At 40.2% G+C, this 17,636-nt stretch overlaps 1 protein-coding gene across 5 annotated transcripts in view; it reads left to right on the top strand.

The window, feature by feature from the left end:
* The window catches only part of lrp4 (low density lipoprotein receptor-related protein 4), a 142,193-nt gene extending 124,748 nt beyond the window's left edge, over positions 1 to 17,445 (top strand). For 2 of the 5 annotated variants that reach the window (XM_014010623.1, XM_014010625.1), the window contains 23 exons: positions 72 to 197; positions 977 to 1,185; positions 1,536 to 1,617; positions 1,733 to 1,838; positions 1,923 to 2,124; positions 2,271 to 2,460; positions 2,952 to 3,083; positions 3,393 to 3,533; positions 3,629 to 3,715; positions 3,794 to 3,965; positions 4,082 to 4,244; positions 6,554 to 6,779; positions 7,010 to 7,313; positions 8,194 to 8,412; positions 9,258 to 9,392; positions 10,187 to 10,295; positions 10,605 to 10,797; positions 11,207 to 11,320; positions 12,342 to 12,453; positions 12,902 to 12,963; positions 13,557 to 13,644; positions 13,798 to 13,939; positions 16,532 to 17,445. In XM_014010623.1, the coding sequence (XP_013866077.1) occupies positions 72 to 197; positions 977 to 1,185; positions 1,536 to 1,617; positions 1,733 to 1,838; positions 1,923 to 2,124; positions 2,271 to 2,460; positions 2,952 to 3,083; positions 3,393 to 3,533; positions 3,629 to 3,715; positions 3,794 to 3,965; positions 4,082 to 4,244; positions 6,554 to 6,779; positions 7,010 to 7,313; positions 8,194 to 8,412; positions 9,258 to 9,392; positions 10,187 to 10,295; positions 10,605 to 10,797; positions 11,207 to 11,320; positions 12,342 to 12,453; positions 12,902 to 12,963; positions 13,557 to 13,644; positions 13,798 to 13,939; positions 16,532 to 16,873 (3,656 nt within the window). In that variant the 3' untranslated portion in view covers positions 16,874 to 17,445. Of the gene's footprint in view, positions 1 to 71; positions 198 to 976; positions 1,186 to 1,535; positions 1,618 to 1,732; positions 1,839 to 1,922; positions 2,125 to 2,270; positions 2,461 to 2,951; positions 3,084 to 3,392; positions 3,534 to 3,628; positions 3,716 to 3,793; positions 3,966 to 4,081; positions 4,245 to 6,553; positions 6,780 to 7,009; positions 7,314 to 8,193; positions 8,413 to 9,257; positions 9,393 to 10,186; positions 10,296 to 10,604; positions 10,798 to 11,206; positions 11,321 to 12,341; positions 12,454 to 12,901; positions 12,964 to 13,556; positions 13,645 to 13,797; positions 13,940 to 14,157; positions 14,344 to 16,531 lie in introns of those variants that run through there. The other 3 variants (XM_014010626.1, XM_014010624.1, XM_014010627.1) reach the window with 3 other exon arrangements.
* The last annotated feature ends 191 nt before the right edge of the window (positions 17,446 to 17,636 follow it).

Raw genomic sequence — 17,636 nt, 5'->3', positions numbered from 1 at the left:
AACTACAACATTACAAATTTTAAGGATGAATCCGCTGGATTCTGAATCGTGTATAACTCCTTCCCCTCTAGGTGGCAGAAACCGCTGTGGCACCAACAATGGAGGTTGCAGCCATCTGTGTCTGCCAAGCAACAAAACCTTCACCTGCGCCTGCCCCACCGGCTTCAAGAAAGTGGACCATTATAGCTGTTCCATCAGTGAGTTACCCTTTTTAATGTGTTTTTGACGTTTTAGCCTTTTTATTTTTTTACTGAAACCATTCAAAGCACTTAGTGTTGTAACAACTGAATCAAATCATTACCAAACCTAAAGATATTATTTTCAAAGAAAAGGAAATCTTGAAAAGATGACAGTAATAATGATGAAAACTTGCTTTTTTCCTTTTGATTTACATCTGACTTTTGACTGTCAACCTTAACTCATAAAATGCCCYGTGTTCAGAAACTACACTGAAAACGTTAATCCTACAATACAAACTTAATCAGATTAACCTGTGAGTTGAGGTGTAAGCTCTTGAAGCATAAATTAAAATAACAAATGTGCACATAGAAAATAAGAAAACATTTGCTCAATGTAAAGTGATCGCAATTAAAGAAAATTTGAAAACCAACATTTTGCACTTGAATGTAACCAAATAAGTCTTGTCTTGAAATGGATCGAATTATACAAGTTTTCAATTATTGCTTTTTTTGTTTTTCATTTCCTTCTCATTACGTTGTTGCTCAACTTAAATAAGAGTCATATGAGTCCTCCACACCCTCTGGTTTAAAAAAAAAAACATCTTTATTGTATTCTTATTTCTCTTTGAAATTCGTGGGAGGGTTATGATTTATGGCTTTAATCAGTGTGTTTGATTGAATTTTCATTTTAAGGGCTGCTTGATGTTTTTGTGGTGGTGCTGTTTTGCTTTGTGTTTCACTGTTGACTCCACTGTTAAACCTAGAAGACTGACAGAAGACCTTTGGTCTTTAATCAGGTCTTGACAAGTTCCTGCTTTTTGCCCGAAGGACGGACATCCGACGAATCAGCTTTGATACCAAGGACATGTCCGATGATGTCATCCCTCTGGCTGATGTGCGCAACGCTGTGGCACTGGACTGGCACGACAAAGACGGCTACATTTACTGGACCGACGTCACAACCGACTCCATCAACAGAGCACTGTGGAATGGCACCAAGCAGGAGGTCAGTGACATCTAAGCTCTGACTAAACTCGCCACTTGCTTCTCATTGTTTTCAACGGAAGCAGCAGACGACAGCTATGTTTAGTTTATGCTATATTGCCCTCTGCTGGGGCCTACTGCAAATTGCAACTTCAAATTCATGTAACTTAGGGTATTGTCAGTTTAATCCATATAAAAGGCAAAAAATTGTCTGTGTATGACGTCAAAAAGTAAATGTTGGAAGATGTTCCCAACATTTTATTAGAAAGCATAAAAAAGGTCAAATTGATTTAGGTTTCTTGGTGTCAATATGTGTTTTTTCTGTAAGTGTAGTAGAAAGGAGGATTCAGATTTCAGTTTTTTCTTCTTTAGGTGGTGGTGGATACCAGCTTGGAGAGCCCAGCAGGATTGGCAATCGATTGGGTGACCAATAAACTCTACTGGACCGATGCAGGTAAACAGCCCCATTTCATAAATTCTTACATGACATTTCTTTGACTCATTATTCACAGCCACCTGCAGGACAGCATATGTTCTTGGTTTATAACCGAGTCTGTTTTTGCTATCAGGTACAGATCGTATCGAGGTTTCAAATGCTGATGGGAGCATGCGGACTGTTCTGATTTGGGAGAACCTGGATCGACCCAGAGACATTGTAGTCGACCCAACTGGAGGGTAAGAATATTAGGAAGGTTTAAAAGGWAAACAAATCCCACAAGACACCACATAAACTTCAWATATGTTGTTTTKTCTCTACAGCTTCATGTACTGGACTGACTGGGGTGCCAACCCAAAGATTGAGCGCGCAGGAATGGACGCTTCAAATCGCATCGTCATCATTTCATCCAATCTRACATGGCCCAACGGACTTGCCATCGACTATGAGACCAAACGTCTGTACTGGGCTGATGCAGGCATGAAGACTATTGAATTTGGAAACTTTGATGGTTCAGACAGACAGGTAACAGGTGTTTTTATTCTCACAAAGCTGATGCCTTGATGTCACTTTTTTTGTTTTTTTCTCCCTTCTTATCAGTTGTTACATCAAACGTTTCGTATGTTTAGGAATCCTTTGATCTCTGTGTTACTGTTTTTTTTTTTTTTCAGGTTTTGATTGGCAGCCAGCTGCCTCACCCTTTTGGGCTCACTGTACACGAAGACAAGCTGTACTGGACCGACTGGTTATCCAAGAGCATCCACAGTGCCGACAAGCTCACGGGTTTGGAGCGCCACACGCTGGCTGAGAACTTGGAGAATCTGATGGACATTCATATGTTCCATCGGCACCGCGAGACAGGTTTGTGTCGGCATTTTAATTTTCATTTGATACAGTCAAAGTATAAATTATTTTTGTCTTGGTAAAGTAATGTATTGATTTAGCTGTATTTCGTAGTTTCCCTGCAGTAAAACATTTCACAGAAAAAAAAATAAAGTTTGCAAATAAAAACATTCAGTTTCCTCATTTACAAGTTAAACTTTATGTGATGATATCTCTCCTGTCTCATTTTGTTGCTGCATTTGGTGTTTATATTCAATGTTAATTTTGTTATTTGTAGATAAACACAGATCTTTGGCAGAGAGGGTTCAGTGGKACCAACTTAAACTGAAACAGTTTCTCTCTGATGCATGAGGCTGTTTGKTAGTCCCAGAAGAGTTTTTCTATTTGTGTGTTCCCTTGTTGCCTGCTTCTCCCTTACCTTGCCCCATTCCTTTCCACTAAGTGTACATTAGAAGTAGGTCAGTGGGTGGTCTGAGTCTCTGTTTGTCTTTGTGTGTGTGTTTCAATAGTGCACAACCCGTGTGCAGTCAATAATGGAGGCTGTAGCCACCTCTGTCTCCTGGCACCTGCTCCCAAGGCTTCTAGCTGCTCCTGTCCCACTGGGATCAACTTGCAAAGCGATGGAAAAACCTGCACACCTGGTACAGAAAAATCTCTGCTGACATCCTAGAAGCATTAGACTAAAMGCCTAAAATGTTTGCTGAACATAGCTTTTCACAAGTGTGTGCAGAAATTATACTGAACTCATCTTTTTTAAGATAATTTTCTTAATGTTTGTCTTGAATAATCCACGCACACATTCATTTGTTAAAGATATTAAGAGGTAAAAAATAGAAGAAGCAATAAAACAATTAAAATAAGTACTTGTAAACCTGGTAAAAAATAAAATACTGTCAATTTCACAATATGACCAGAACTGCRTGTGTGTGTGTGTGTGTGTGTGTGTGCAGGGATGAACAGCTTCCTTATCTTTGCTCGGAGGACAGACATCAGGATGGTTTCTTTGGATATTCCCTACTACGCTGATGTGGTTCTAGCGGTCAATAGCTCAATGAAAAACACTATTGCCATCAGCGTTGACCCCAAAGAAGGTTTTTACATCTTCTCAACATTTTCAAATCTCTGATCAAAGAGTCACGTGAATAAAAATTGGAGTCCTTACATTCAAATGTGTCACCTTGTGTAGGAAAAGTCTACTGGTCTGACAGTACACTGAAGAAAATCAGCAGATCCAACATCAATGGGTCAGCACACGAAGACATCATATCTACAGGTAGAGGACAGTAATCATTATATAACCTGATCCTACTCTGTCATGTTGTCATAACTCCAGCTTTGTGTCTCTCTGTAGGATTGATGACCACTGATGGGCTGGCGGTGGAYGCTGTCGGCAGGAAGATCTACTGGACTGACACAGGAACCAACCGTATTGAAGCGGCCAACCTGGATGGTTCCATGAGGAAGGTTCTCATTTGGCAAAACCTTGATAGCCCACGAGCGATTGCCCTCTACCATGAGATGGGGTGAGAGGCTGCTAGCATGCGATTGTTGCTGTTGTTCATTTGATCTTAGATTTTTAACTTGACCGCAGTCTTTCARTCTTCAGTCTACATTTGTTCTTTCATTCTTGGTTGTTCAGTTATATGTACTGGTCGGACTGGGGTGAGCATGCAAAACTGGAGCGCTCAGCGATGGATGGATCGGAWCGTGTGGTCCTCATAAGCAACAACCTGGGCTGGCCTAATGGCCTGGCTATTGATACGGCTGGATCACAGCTACTGTGGGCTGATGCTCACACTGAGGTTAGTAATAACTGCACTGGAATGGAACCATCATACATTATCGTGGGATGAAAATCCTGATTTATGCTCTGAGGTTTGTTATTGCTGATCAATTGAATTTTACTTGGTTGCTGCACTCAAAGAACATTGGTCCTAATAGAGATCCTTTAAATCGTATTATTCACAGACAAAGTTATCATTCACAATGTTTTTATAAACATGCAAAGTTTTCAATTATTTCAGCATTGCATCCACATGGAAATGATCTTTTAGAGCTCCTAAATGAWATGTTTTCAAACTGGGTTCCAGAGTGAGTCAAGCTAGTACCACAGCCTTTGTGTGGGCAGCCTAAGCATATCCTTTTTAAAACTGACATGATAGGTCCACCTTCTGCCTCAAGTGTGACAGACGTGAGAACAAAAATKAAAGATTAAGTTTGTGTTGCATAAGTTAGTTTCTCAGGGACAGCAACACGTTCGTATCCCATATTATTTCAATGGACAGACAAGGATGATGAACAAAATCATTTCCAGAGCAAAAGTCCTTTAAAGGCCATAAATGTTTTCAGCAATTCATTGGGCTGTCAGCATTATAGCAGATGTTGCAGAACAAAACTACAATATGCATCAAAGATACAATTAAAAACTTGGAAATGAGAATAGTTTTAAAAGACCAACAAAATGTATAAAGAATTTACCTTTTTGTACTTGAACATCATCAGGAAATCCTTCCCTCCARTCGTCTCTCACTGGATGTTGTTTCACCTGCATACATGTCAACCCCTTCAAATGTTTACCTGTATAATGAGCCTCAAAGATCTGTAAATTTCACAAATAAATCTGTATTAATTCCCCATGGGGGGTAGGGGTGGGGTTGCAGGCGGACTGTCAGCCGCGGAGTTGACGGCACCTGCTGCGCAAATGAGGACAGGAGAACTTACTTTTAGTGGTAGAGCAGGCTGGAAGATGTCAGATTTGATGTTATTTATTGTTTTATTTTTTTACGTCCTACGGGCTGTGACRTGAAAAAAATCTACAAAACTTGAAAAAAATCTGAGATTGTTCTATACGTCTGTAGACCTGCAAAATGAGTGGAAATCCATGTAAATTACAGACAATCCGTACAACTTGACATGTGTGCTTCTTTAATGTCCGTATTTAGACTAACATGACTCTCAGGCCACACTTCTGTGCTCTTGTAGTTTAATGTGATACAAATAAAAGTTCTCCAAAAAGGATTCTGTTTTTGCGCTTGTAATTTGCCATCATCTTCTTTTTGTTTGTTGTTCAAACCAAAGACTTCACTCTATAATATATACAGTCTTTATTGTCTTCTTGTACCATGAGCATGTTTTACTAACAGATCAACTATCTCTGCCTTCTCTCATTGTTGGGTATTGAAACCAGTAGGAACCGTCTTCAAAAGATACTTCTAAAGTTACAACACACGATTGTTTCCCATCTACTCCCCCTTCACACAATCACAGTTTCACATGACCTTTCTTTTCACCCCTTATCAGTCTGTCTTGCACCAGTGAGTAAAAACGTGCAGTGTTTTCCTTTTAAACATTTCCAGGCATTTCCAGGTGCTACTGGGGGCTTTTTTTTTTGTGAAAACCAGGTTTTCAGATGACTTCCTCCTGTTCTTACCTTTAGCTTGACACCCTTACAAAAAATTTAAAAAAATGTCAAAAAGCTTTTAAGCTTTTAAATAACTAAATACAACTATATGTATGAAAATGTGTTTGAACCCACATCATCAATGTAAGAATTGTAAGAACCTAAAAACATTATCTGAGTTGTGTTTTTTATTATTTTAACTTTGTCATTGTTCCGTTTGTTTACCTGGTTGAGGTTGGACTTGAAACTTACCAGCAGACAGGGAAGCTGATTCTGTTTCAGCATCAGCTTTTAGGTTCTTGTCCGAGGTCCACATATTTATAGTTGATTTATGCCCAAGTCCACTGCCTACCCAATGTGTGCAAGCTTTATCTGCATGCTCCGTGTCTTGTTTCCTAATTCAGTGTATTTTTATGGCAGTAGGTTTATTTCTGCCTGGCTGTGTGAATTAAAACATTCATAGAGATGGTACATTGTTTGCAAGAGTATTTTTCAAAAAATAACCAAAAAGAAAGATTGTTTAGAAAAAAATCCTTCCATTTGGGATAAGGCCTTAATGCATTGAAAACATAAATTGTATTAAAATGTTTTTGCAAAGTAAAGTTAAAGTCTTAACAATTGTTTCAAACTAAATGCAAAAAGTGTTCTAAAAGTAAAATAATTCTAAAAACAGATTTAAAAGTTGGTGATCATCTTTGTCTCCCCCTGCAGCGCATTGAGGCATCTGACCTTAATGGGCAGAATCGTCGCACCCTGGTCACTCCTGTCCAGCACCCATATGGTTTAACTCTTTTGGGTTCCCATATCTACTGGACTGACTGGCAGAGCCGCAGTATCCAGAGAGCGGACAAGAACTCCGGAGCCAACACCATCACAGTACGAGCCAATCTGCCTGGCCTGATGGACATTCAAGCTGTGGACAGGGAGAAGCCAATGGGTAAGACTCAGRACAAGGTGTTTGTTATGTAGACGATTGCTTGTTTTAAAAGTTTAATGAACCAAATGAAACTCAAAATATGAACTCTTAAGCATGTTTAAGATGTTTTGTTTGCTTCATGTAGTTTCATACTACTGTATGCATCTTTAAGCACCCACAGATTGTTTATGTTCACTTGTTGTTGCTCTACTTTCACTTTGCATCAATCATTCTCAATGTGACTTTTTTAGGTTTTAATAAATGTAGCAAGAGGAACGGCGGTTGCACCCACCTCTGCCTGCCTCGTCCCAACGGCACTTCCTGTGCGTGTCCCACTGGCATTCTGCTCAAGGGAGATGGCAGGTCGTGTGAGGACTCCCCCGAGACCTACCTGCTCTTTTCGAATCGCGTCAGCGTGCGCAGAATCTCCCTGGACACCAGCGACCACACCGACGTGCACGTGCCTGTGCCAGAGCTGCACAATGTCATCTCACTTGACTACGACAGCGTAGATGGAAAACTTTACTACACGGACGTCACCCTGGATGTGATCAGGTGAAAGCACAAACCATTTTAAACKCGTGCCTTAGCTTTATTTACTTTAGTTTTGAATATATGATTGTTGTTTATCTGTTGGCCACTGGCACTTAGAGGAATATTAAAATGAAAAGGGTTTGTTGAAAAAAGAGCAGGTTCGTGTAAGGTCTTAAGTCTAAAAAAAGTCTAAAATTGGAAAAATCWAAATTTTAGGCCTAAAAAARKYYTWAAAAMACMMMSAKWTTYWYMYMMRRKSTYWWWWTTTTTTTWMYKKYMAWYMWTYCCSRRRARSSSYKGSYKSMWWAAWWAAAWYMRRRGRAAAWKSCSKWAWYMRRRGKTYRMCSMRWYYYYYMWYMWWAARWKSYWARKTTKRYWMCGGTCTTGGTACGCAGTTAAACTACAAATCCCGTCATAACTGCAGGCAAAAAATGGCACAGTTACTTGCATGTTTTYRACCTCTTTGCTACAACCCCCCACATACWGTGRCTTATTTACCTGCTCAAAAAACAAAGTTCAGTCATGTCCACTGCTTGTTGTTTAAACGTGGGAAAGTTAGTTTTCAATGAGACTTGACTTGATATCAAAGATTTTTTTTACTCTGTTGGAAGCGGTCCACAGCGTCGATATGAAGATCTCATAGATATGACTGTTTCATTAAAATAATTTAGTGTTCTTGTATGAAAATTAAATGTTTTTTAATAGATAAATTGATGGCAATAAAAGGTTTCTATGTTAAAATTTCTGGGACCATTTGAATTTTTCCATTAATGCGTCGATTTGGTCTTAAATGTCAGGCATAATGGTCTTAAAAGGTCTTGAAAAGGTCTTAAATTGAWCTTACTGAAACTTGCATGAACCCTGTAATAAAGTTTGCTGTGTTATTTACTCTGTGTCTTAGGCGGGCGAATCTGGATGGCAGTGAAATGGAAACAGTAATCAGTCARGGTCTCAAGACCACAGACGGCTTGGCTGTCGACTGGGTGTCCAGAAACATGTACTGGACTGATACTGGACGCAACACCATTGAGGTGGCCCGCCTGGATGGATCGAGTCGCAAAGTCCTGGTGAATAACAGTTTGGATGAACCTCGAGCCATTGCAGTGTTCCCAAGTAAAGGGTAAGAGTGTGTCTCTGTAATGTTGATATACTTGACCCAAATGAGCCTTTTATGGTTTTTGTCATTTGCACTTGGTGTGATTCTTCTTCTTTTTTTTTAGCCAGTTGAAAAGGGACAGTTAAGTGAAGAGGCATTCAGTTGATTGCAGTTTGTAATCCAACACCCACCATTATAGTACCTGTGATTGGGTCTCTGCCCTGGTGTCACACTCCATATATGGAAGTGAAGGGGCTGTTTCCAAAGCCGCAATCGAAACGGCTTTAAATTGTCCAAAAAAAGTGTTTCTAAAACCAACTTGYGTTACTCTTAAACATTTGCCACAGAACATAGTTTGTCTCTTTTACTGTATGTTTAACTGGATATGTATAATGAGCAAATAATGGGTGTTGGACTTTAAWCCACTAGATGTTGCATCATACATTCTAGTAATAAGCCATACTCATGTTGGACGGGRGAAAGAAGCAAAAAGAAAAACATGAAGTTAAACTTCTGTTTTAGGACTTTGGTGRCTGTGGCTGAGTGGTTAGGAGAGTTGTCCTTAAATGAGAGACTTGGCGGTTCGATTCCCCCATTATTTAGTCACAAGTCGAAATGTCCTTGGGCAAGACACTGAACSTCCACTGCCCCTGATGGGTGTCCCAACAATGTGTGAATATAATTTAAGCATGAGGGTACAGATTGTAGTCTAAAGCGCTTTGAGCTGAATAGTTGTTGAATAGGAAGGAGCTTTATTAGTACAGTTTGTTTATCATTATTTACCATTGTGGAAAATTAAATTCTTTMTTCAGTCTTTCTTTCAATCATTTAAACCTTAGGTTCTCATCAGTTCTGCTATGTGCCTGCAGGTTTCTGTTCTGGACCGACTGGGGACACATTGCAAAGATCGAACGCTCTCACCTTGAYGGATCAGACCGCAAAGTTCTGATCAACACGGACCTGGGATGGCCCAACGGTCTTACTTTAGACTACGACACACGAAGGTYAGAAGAAGAATCATGTGTGAAAAGCCTGTGTAGCTGCCTTTTTATACAGCGCCTCTGTCAGTTTAATTAGGCCTGATTTAAATATGTATTTCTCCAAGGTTTCTAGAAGGACATTACAAAACTATCAGATTATTTAATACTGATATTTGTCCACATAAAAATAAAACTATTGTATATTCTGTAAATAAATTTGCATATTGCGATTGAACATAAACAAGATTTAGTTAAAGTTGAAATCAAGTTGAAACGAAGAAAGAAAACAGTTTTGCAGTTTGAAAATGGAAGAGGTTTAGTTGGTTTGGTTTAATAGTTTCACTTAAATCTGTAAGGAGTGTCGAAATGTGTAAGTATRAACTACAAATAAAGATAAAATTATCTGTTATTGAAGTGTCTATTGGTACATGCAGTATTGCTCCTAGAAAAGTGTATATATAGTATTTAGTGGTCTTTAACTTTGTTGGTATTGCCTTTATTGTGAGCTGTTACTATAGCCTTCTATTATCATTATACACATGTATTAGCTTTTTATATAACATTAAAATATGTTAAAAAACAAAAATAATGACCATCTTGAGCTCATTAGGAATTGTTTGGATGTTTCGTTTAATCTGTTAGCATTTGATTAGTAGGGCTGTATTAAGACTTTCATAAACATGGTAAAGAAAATAAACTTTTCAAGCTATAATGTGTGTATTTGGACTTGTGGCTTAAGTTTAACAGCATGTATCTTCTCATATAGAAGAAATGAGTAGCGATTATGTGGTYTTAAGAATCTTTGATGTTCTCTGCAGGATCTTCTGGGTGGACGCCCACTTGGACCGGATCGAAAGCTCCGATCTGAACGGGAAACTGCGCCAGGTCCTCGTCAGTCCCGTGTCCCACCCGTTCGCCCTCACGCAGGTACCCACCCCACCCCTCCTCGCCCCTCTGCTCAGCCGGGAGTCTCAGTGCTGCCCCCGTCCTCCTGGCTGCCTCCTCCACTCTCCTGCTCTCTGACTCATCGGCTCATCGTGTGACTGTCGTGGCTCTCCTCGTCGTCTCTCCGTCCTACAGCTCATGCTGAACCCATTCAACTGAACCATTTCTCCTACTTTCCTTCCACTCATTTTTCTTCCTCCTCTCTTCCCCCTCCCTTCCCTTTATTTTCTCTCACTTCCCCCCGCTCCTTGTCTGTGTTTTCTCCTCCTCTCTTCTCCCTGGTTTCCCCAGTCGAAGCCGGTGTCCTCCCCTCTAACTCCTTTCTCCCGACTCTCGCAGCAAGACCGTTGGATCTACTGGACGGACTGGCAGACAAAGTCCATCCAACGAGTGGATAAGCACACTGGCCGGAATAAGGAAACTGTGCTGGCCAATGTGGAGGGGCTCATGGACATTATAGTGGTCTCTCCTCACAGGCAGACAGGTAATGTTGTGCTCCTTGTTCAGTGAGAGACCTCAGAGCCCTCTTTCTGTTTACAGTATTGAATGACCAATGAAGCTAWGGTGGTGATTTTTTTATAGGAATAACTAAAGTATTTTGGCAGTATGAAAACGTATCTCATAACCAGATACTTCAAAAACAGACATTTGGTGAAACCCGTTCAGTAGTCTATTTTTTTTCTTTTTTAATTTGCCGGCTTCCTCTGTGAACAAGAATAAAGTTAACTAATCTATCTTTAAGACCTTCAGTATATGCGCTATTTTAGTGTCATGATATTATTTGGTGCCAACTACATTAAAATTCTCACTTTGTAAAATGAACCAAATTAAAGAAGCAATTGTGTTACAATAATGTGATGTCACTTAAGAGTATTCCATCTCGTCTTAATTAGGTTCTAACCTCTGTGGAGTAAATAATGGTGGATGCACCCACCTCTGCTTTGCCAAGACCAACAGTTTTGTTTGCGCCTGCCCAGATGAACCAGATGGGCGACCCTGCTCCACAAGTAAGTGTTCTATGTAATTAGCAGCTTGTAGCTTACTGTAAGTTTAATTTTGCTAAAGTTGATGTCGCAAAGTTGACGACTAGTTGGTGAAAGGCATTTGCGAAGGAAACATTTAGAGGTTGGCAATTTGTTTGCATTACTGACAAAGGATCCCAGTTTTTTTTGCGTGAGCCTTGAACATGTTCCAAAAAAAAATAAAACCTGTGCAACAGATTTTTTTTCTCAATGTAGTTGTAGAGTTGAGGCAAGAGTCTTGAACCATTCTCTGTTTGGTTTCTGTAATTCTGAGCTGTACTTTAACACCTGCGAGGGAGATATTCTTTTGACAGAAAACATCCAAAGCTACAGCTTTGAGTTTCCAKGTCTAAAAACCAAACGTTATAAATTATTATTAATAAAACTTGATTCTGATTTGCCTATTTTTATATCTCAATTGCACCTCAGTACATTRAATCTGAAATGTTGGGGTGGTTGCCATAATAGATGCAAACCTGAGTGAAGAGAGTACGATGCGTTGGGCAGYAATGATTTGTGCATGTTCTAGAAGACAGTTTTCCAAGTTGTGCATCTGGAAATTGCATCATGATTTTCAAATCTTGGCAGATCAAAATGTAGCTGGTTGTTACCACCACTAACTTCAGGGATAGCTCAGGAAACCYAAGCCAGTCTAGTCAAGATAGTCCTCAAAACAGGCTTGATGATTATGTATCTATGTCAATCGACAAAAACATATTTAAAAAATTGTTTCAGTTCTTGACAATAATACAAAATTGTGYTTTCAAAGACATGAGTTGTAGTTTAACAGTTGCATGTTTTATAAGGTGGTGCTGACACCATGAAGCTATAAACTTCTTACATTATTTGGTTTGGATGATTTTATATAGTTTAGCTCCGAGAACAAGCAAACAGAACATGCTTGGAGGATGTGTAATAAATYGTAAAAAGTCTTGCCATCTAAATAACCAAAAGTAAACAGTATGTTGTCGTCTAATTACATTGTTTCCTGCATGTGTTCTTTCAGTTTCAGGCTACATCCCAACCTCTCCTGCCAAAGGTGCCAGCAGCACCCCGGTACCCAAAAAGATCCCCAAAACTCCAACCGACACCCCACACAGAGGACCCCCWCTGGTCAAGTACGCCTGTTTGTTCATCTGAATGTCTGCTTTTCTTCCTTACTGACTTCTTCAGCATTTCCAGAGTTAAYGTTACGCAACAAGGACACTAAGGCCCCTTCACATCATAACAATTTAGACAACTTATGAAATTTTTGTCCGACTTTGACAATGTCTACACTGGATGGAAGAAAAAACATCAACTGGAAGCCTCTTTTGGATGTAAACGTACTGCAATGCTAACAATTAGATCAGACACATAACCTATATGAGTTATTTAGTCATAAAAATATTCATAAGTTGTCTTAAACGTTATAGTGTGACAGGGTCTTTATACAGTTTAGATCCGTTCCTAAAATCCTAGCAGAAGCAAAATCTTCACTGAACAGGTTTTTAAAGGCTGATGCAAGCCCCTCAGTATATTAYATCATGTGTCTTTTCATAATGCGCTTCCTTCTGGTTTTCACAGCTGCACTGACAGGAACCTAAATGCAGAAGGCTGTTTGAGCACAGTGGTAACAGCCCCTCATGGTCAGTACACATCTTCTGCTCTTTATATATGCTCATATGTGACACATTGACATAGCTTTAAAATGGTACCTTTYGTCCATATGGCTTGAATACAGAGAAAGCTCTAGGATGAGTTTCTTGCTTGACTAAAAGTTAGTAAATACCTTACAATTTTACTCTCTGTATATTGTTGTCCACATTGTTATCCACATGAAGCCATTAACAGTTAACTTTGAGTTCTGTGGCCTCATGTGGAACTACTGAGTTTGTACAGAATGAGACTTTAAACCATAAAAATCCTTGACAGTAAAGTGCTCACGTTAAAACTCAACTGGTGCTATTGGACATTCTGGAGTCGCAGTTATGTAAAAATAAAAAAAAACTCAGCTGGATGAAGGTGTGTATTTACAGTTTTTGTACTGTAGAAGAAGAATGTATTGCTGCTGTTAGGCAGAATATCGTATCTTCAAAGCCCAACATTTCAGGGAAATAAAAAAAAAGAATTCATTTCAATCACATAAACTGAGTGGTCACAAATAGCAGCTGAACATTCTTACTTTGTTGAACATGCCTAACTAAAATATAATAACATAGATGTCTAATGTCTGTTTCAGGAGAAGGCCTTCACATCAGCTATGTGATTGGTGGAGTTCTCACCATCCTGGCCATTCTCATCCTCATCGCTGCTTTCATTATTTACAGGTCAGTCTCCTGCTTAAGGCTCAACCTTCTCATTTTCTTGCTTTGATTTAAAAACTTGGCAATTCAGTTTGTGAGGCAGGTGCTTTTATTTATTTATTTATTTATTTATTTATTTATTTATTTATTTATTTATTTATTGTTCTTGATCAACAGACACAAAAAGTCCAAGTTTGCTGAACCGGGAGTGAGCAATCTGACCTACAGTAACCCCTCGTATCGAACATCCACACAAGAGGTGAAGATCGAAGCGTCACAGAAGCCTCCGATCTACAACCAGCTTCGATATAAGAAAGAGGTAAGAACCAAGATGGACACTGAAGTCCCAGCAAAGACATTCAGTGTTCTTCTTTGATCGCTTATTGAATCACAGACTGGTTAGGCTTTTTTTTATGGGGAACTAAATAGAAAATGACACGTTTGTGGACTGGATTGAATGTTCTGGAATATCGGGACACATATGGACTAAAGACACCAGCACTCATCATCTCCCTTTTTTTCCCCCCTTCACTGCAGCGCTCTCATCCCTACAACTCCCTTTCTCCTTTTATCTTTTGACCCACTTGTCCCAAGGAGAGGTAGCTGCACAGCATGAAAGAGTGCTTTTCTGTCTAGCTTTAATGTGTTTTTTTTTCATTGTAGTGTCTGTTTCCTACTGCATGAAAGCTTTTATCCAACATTACTAAAACCACTTTTTGTGAAGTGTCTGAGTTCTGTGGTCATTGTGATCAGTAGCATGGCAGGATTTGTTCTATTTTAAGCCAATGTCTCACTTGGTTGAGACTATTGAAGACTTGGTGACAATTGAAAATTACATTATTGTGAAACACCAGGCACATTTTCAGTTTCACTCTGTGTGTAACCATGTTGCACAGTTTGCACATTCAACTGTGCAAATCTCAGTTTCTTTTAGTGTCCAGGAGAGAAACACAGACATCCGTCTCCCCAGTATCACTTTCCAGCTCGCCCTGTGGGACCCCGAGGCATTCCCAGGCTGGAGGATACGTAATCCCTCCAATGAGTCCTAGGTTTTTCTTGGGGCCTCCTACCAATGAGACATGCCCAGAACACCTGTAAACATAGAGAGACCAGTAAATGGAGAGCTTTGCCTCTTTGACTCGGCTTTTTCTTTACCACGATCGACCAAAGCAACGTCTTCATTACTGTGGATGAAGTCTCAATCCATTGATCCATCTCCTGCTCTATCCTTCCATCACTCGTGATCATGACACCGAGATACTTAAAGTCGTCCACTGCCTACCTCCATGTCGACTTGGTCAAGGTCAGATGCATTGTATGCCTGGCAGCAGACAAGGGAGGGTCCCTGGCCATGCTGATTCCTGGCAGCATAGAAAGGCTCTAAGGATGTGCTCTAAGGATGTGCTCTAAGTGTTTTAATCACTTTTGAAATAAAAATAAGCACATTTGGACCAGTTCTTAAATAATCGTAGTTGCTGTGGTTTTTAGACCTGCACATTTTAGGCCGAAGCCTCAACTGTTTTCTGAATAAGCCCGGATTTTAAGACTGAAGAAAACTAAAAGCACAGTTCTATTCAAATCAGGCATTAAACTAATAAAATACTGACTTTTTTCCCCTAAAACTCAAGCAGAGTAGGTAGTGCTTTCTCTACAAGCAGCAACGGCTTCAATAGATATTTACTGAGAGTTTGTGGCTCCTGTGTAATACCTCACCAATTGAAGGAGATGGAGAATAATGTACGAGATGTGGGCGAGCCCCAAGTGGTGTCAAACACTTATCCTATCGATGTGAGACTCTGTCCGGAGAAAATTGGGTACACCTGTCAAATAGTACGCAGGTTGCACATGGAGAGCATATTGGGAAAAACTCCCRTAAAACTAAAACTAAAGGGGCGCTCTGTACCACAGCTGAACAATTACAGGAGTTTTTGTCACAAACACTTACAAAGATACATTTTATTTTGCAAATGCAAACAATACATCCACATTTCACACAATATCAAAACCCAAAGTGGCCTTTCACAAGAATTCAGCAATAAAATTCCAAAACCTAAATTCAGAAGGGTTTAAGATACCCTTGAACGCTATAGAACTATTTTAAGACTTTTTGAACATGCTCAAAATTCAGGCAACAAAACCACAAGACCCTGTGACTCACAATAGAAAACAGAAGCCCCTCAGACATCTCAAGACATTGTGGAGACGAGTCGTCGTTGCAGCCCAGTGAGATACTGTAAAGGKTTATTGTACTGGGCTTCAACTGTTAGTGTCCAGTTGGTGGCAAATAATTGTGATGCAGTCTCTCTTTGAGTGTTTATGATCAAGTGGCTAACAAACCATGCTGCTGCCTTTGGAACAGCCAGTTTTCCCTTCACAGTACCAGTCTCAGCCAAGTGAGAGACTGGCTTTAAAGGTTTTCTACCAAGTGGATAGACGATTTACCAAGCATGCAAAGTTCCGCTTTTTTGGGGGGAAAAAACAAAACAAAAACCATACATGGAAAAAGCTAAATAAAGACGAGAGCAGTACATTTACATTACACACATCTAACAATGTAGCATTTGGTCTGAAAGGAGGAAGCTAACCCAAATAAATGCACGGCTTTACTAAATGAGCTTTAAAACGGGATATGTGACTTACTGTGAATTCTGGTTTTGGGGTGTTGTTCAACTGCCTTGTTGTTGATTATTCTACTTCTAACAGGCTAAATATGTAACGTTTTAGTATGTGTTCATCTTTTGAAGTTAGTTATTCATGGTAAGTTGAATTTAATGATATAAAAAAGGGAACTGGGCAGGTTGGATATTATTAAAAGTGGTCACATTGTAATACAACGTCGATAATAAGTAGCTCAGGTTATATTTTTCTAAAATTACAGCTTTTCTTATTAACAAAATGTGTCCCGATCCAGGGGGGAGTGGACGGAGGCTACACGAAGGAGAAGATCCGCATAGTGGAGGGGGTGTGCCTCCTGTCCAGCGAAGAGCTTTACTGGGATGACCTAAAACAAATCAAGCCGTCCCGCGGCGGCCTGCACACCTGCATGCGGACCGACACCGTGTCCCTGCAGGCCAGCAGCGCCTCGCTCGACGACGGCGAGACCGAGCAGCTCCTCCAGGAGGAGGCGTCCGAGTGCTCCTCTATAACCACGCTGACCCCCTCAGCCATCACCCCGCAACGTCACGCCCAGCACAGCCTGCCCGACACCGGCTGGGCCTCCATACGCAAACCCTCCACTGAGAGCGAAGTGTGAGAGACGCTCGCTGCCCTCTGTTGTGCGTTCTCTCCACCGTCATCACAGGACACACACACGCACACACACACACACACACACGCACACACACACACATGCAAACACTGTATTCAACGCTGGTACAAAGATCACTAGGTACAAGCAACAGTAACAGTGGCATGTGTAAACTTTTAGTACATAAGAACCTGCTTTGACACACAAAAACTCCTGTCTTTGAAACTGGGGCTCTGTCTTACTTGTACACACACATACACACAAACACACACACACAGATCAACAGTCCTCAGTGCTACCGCCTCCAGGCAAAGTGATAAACGAAGGAGCCTGCTGGAATAAAACGACAGAAGACTCCAGGGAGGAAATGAATAAAGAAACCCAAACAGTATCTGGAGCCTTTTTAAAGGATGGAGACAAAYGCTTCTCTGTGTACAAACTTAACTCAGTTCTCTGTTGTTTTTTTTTTGTGTACTATTTTGGGGAGAAAGCTAAGACAACATACTCCACAGATGATGTAACCGCAGTGCTCACTCAAATGCCACTCGTATGTTTATAAACGCTATTTATGAACTGTTTTTTTTTATTATTATTCTTATCGAGTGGGTTTGCTGACTTTTAGATGAGTGTGACATTTTGAAGTTTGTACAGCGGGACCTGGTTGTATTTATGACAGTGCCAAAGGGTGAGGCTCCACCACAGTCTCCATGCATCTCTCTCTCTCTCTCTCTCTCTCTCTCTCTCTCTCTCTCTCTCTCTCTCTCTCTCT

The sequence above is a fragment of the Austrofundulus limnaeus genome, unplaced genomic scaffold, assembly GCF_001266775.1.
Source record: "Austrofundulus limnaeus strain Quisiro unplaced genomic scaffold, Austrofundulus_limnaeus-1.0 Scaffold71, whole genome shotgun sequence".
NCBI lineage: Eukaryota > Metazoa > Chordata > Actinopteri > Cyprinodontiformes > Rivulidae > Austrofundulus > Austrofundulus limnaeus.
This window is presented reverse-complemented; position numbering and strand designations above follow the sequence as displayed.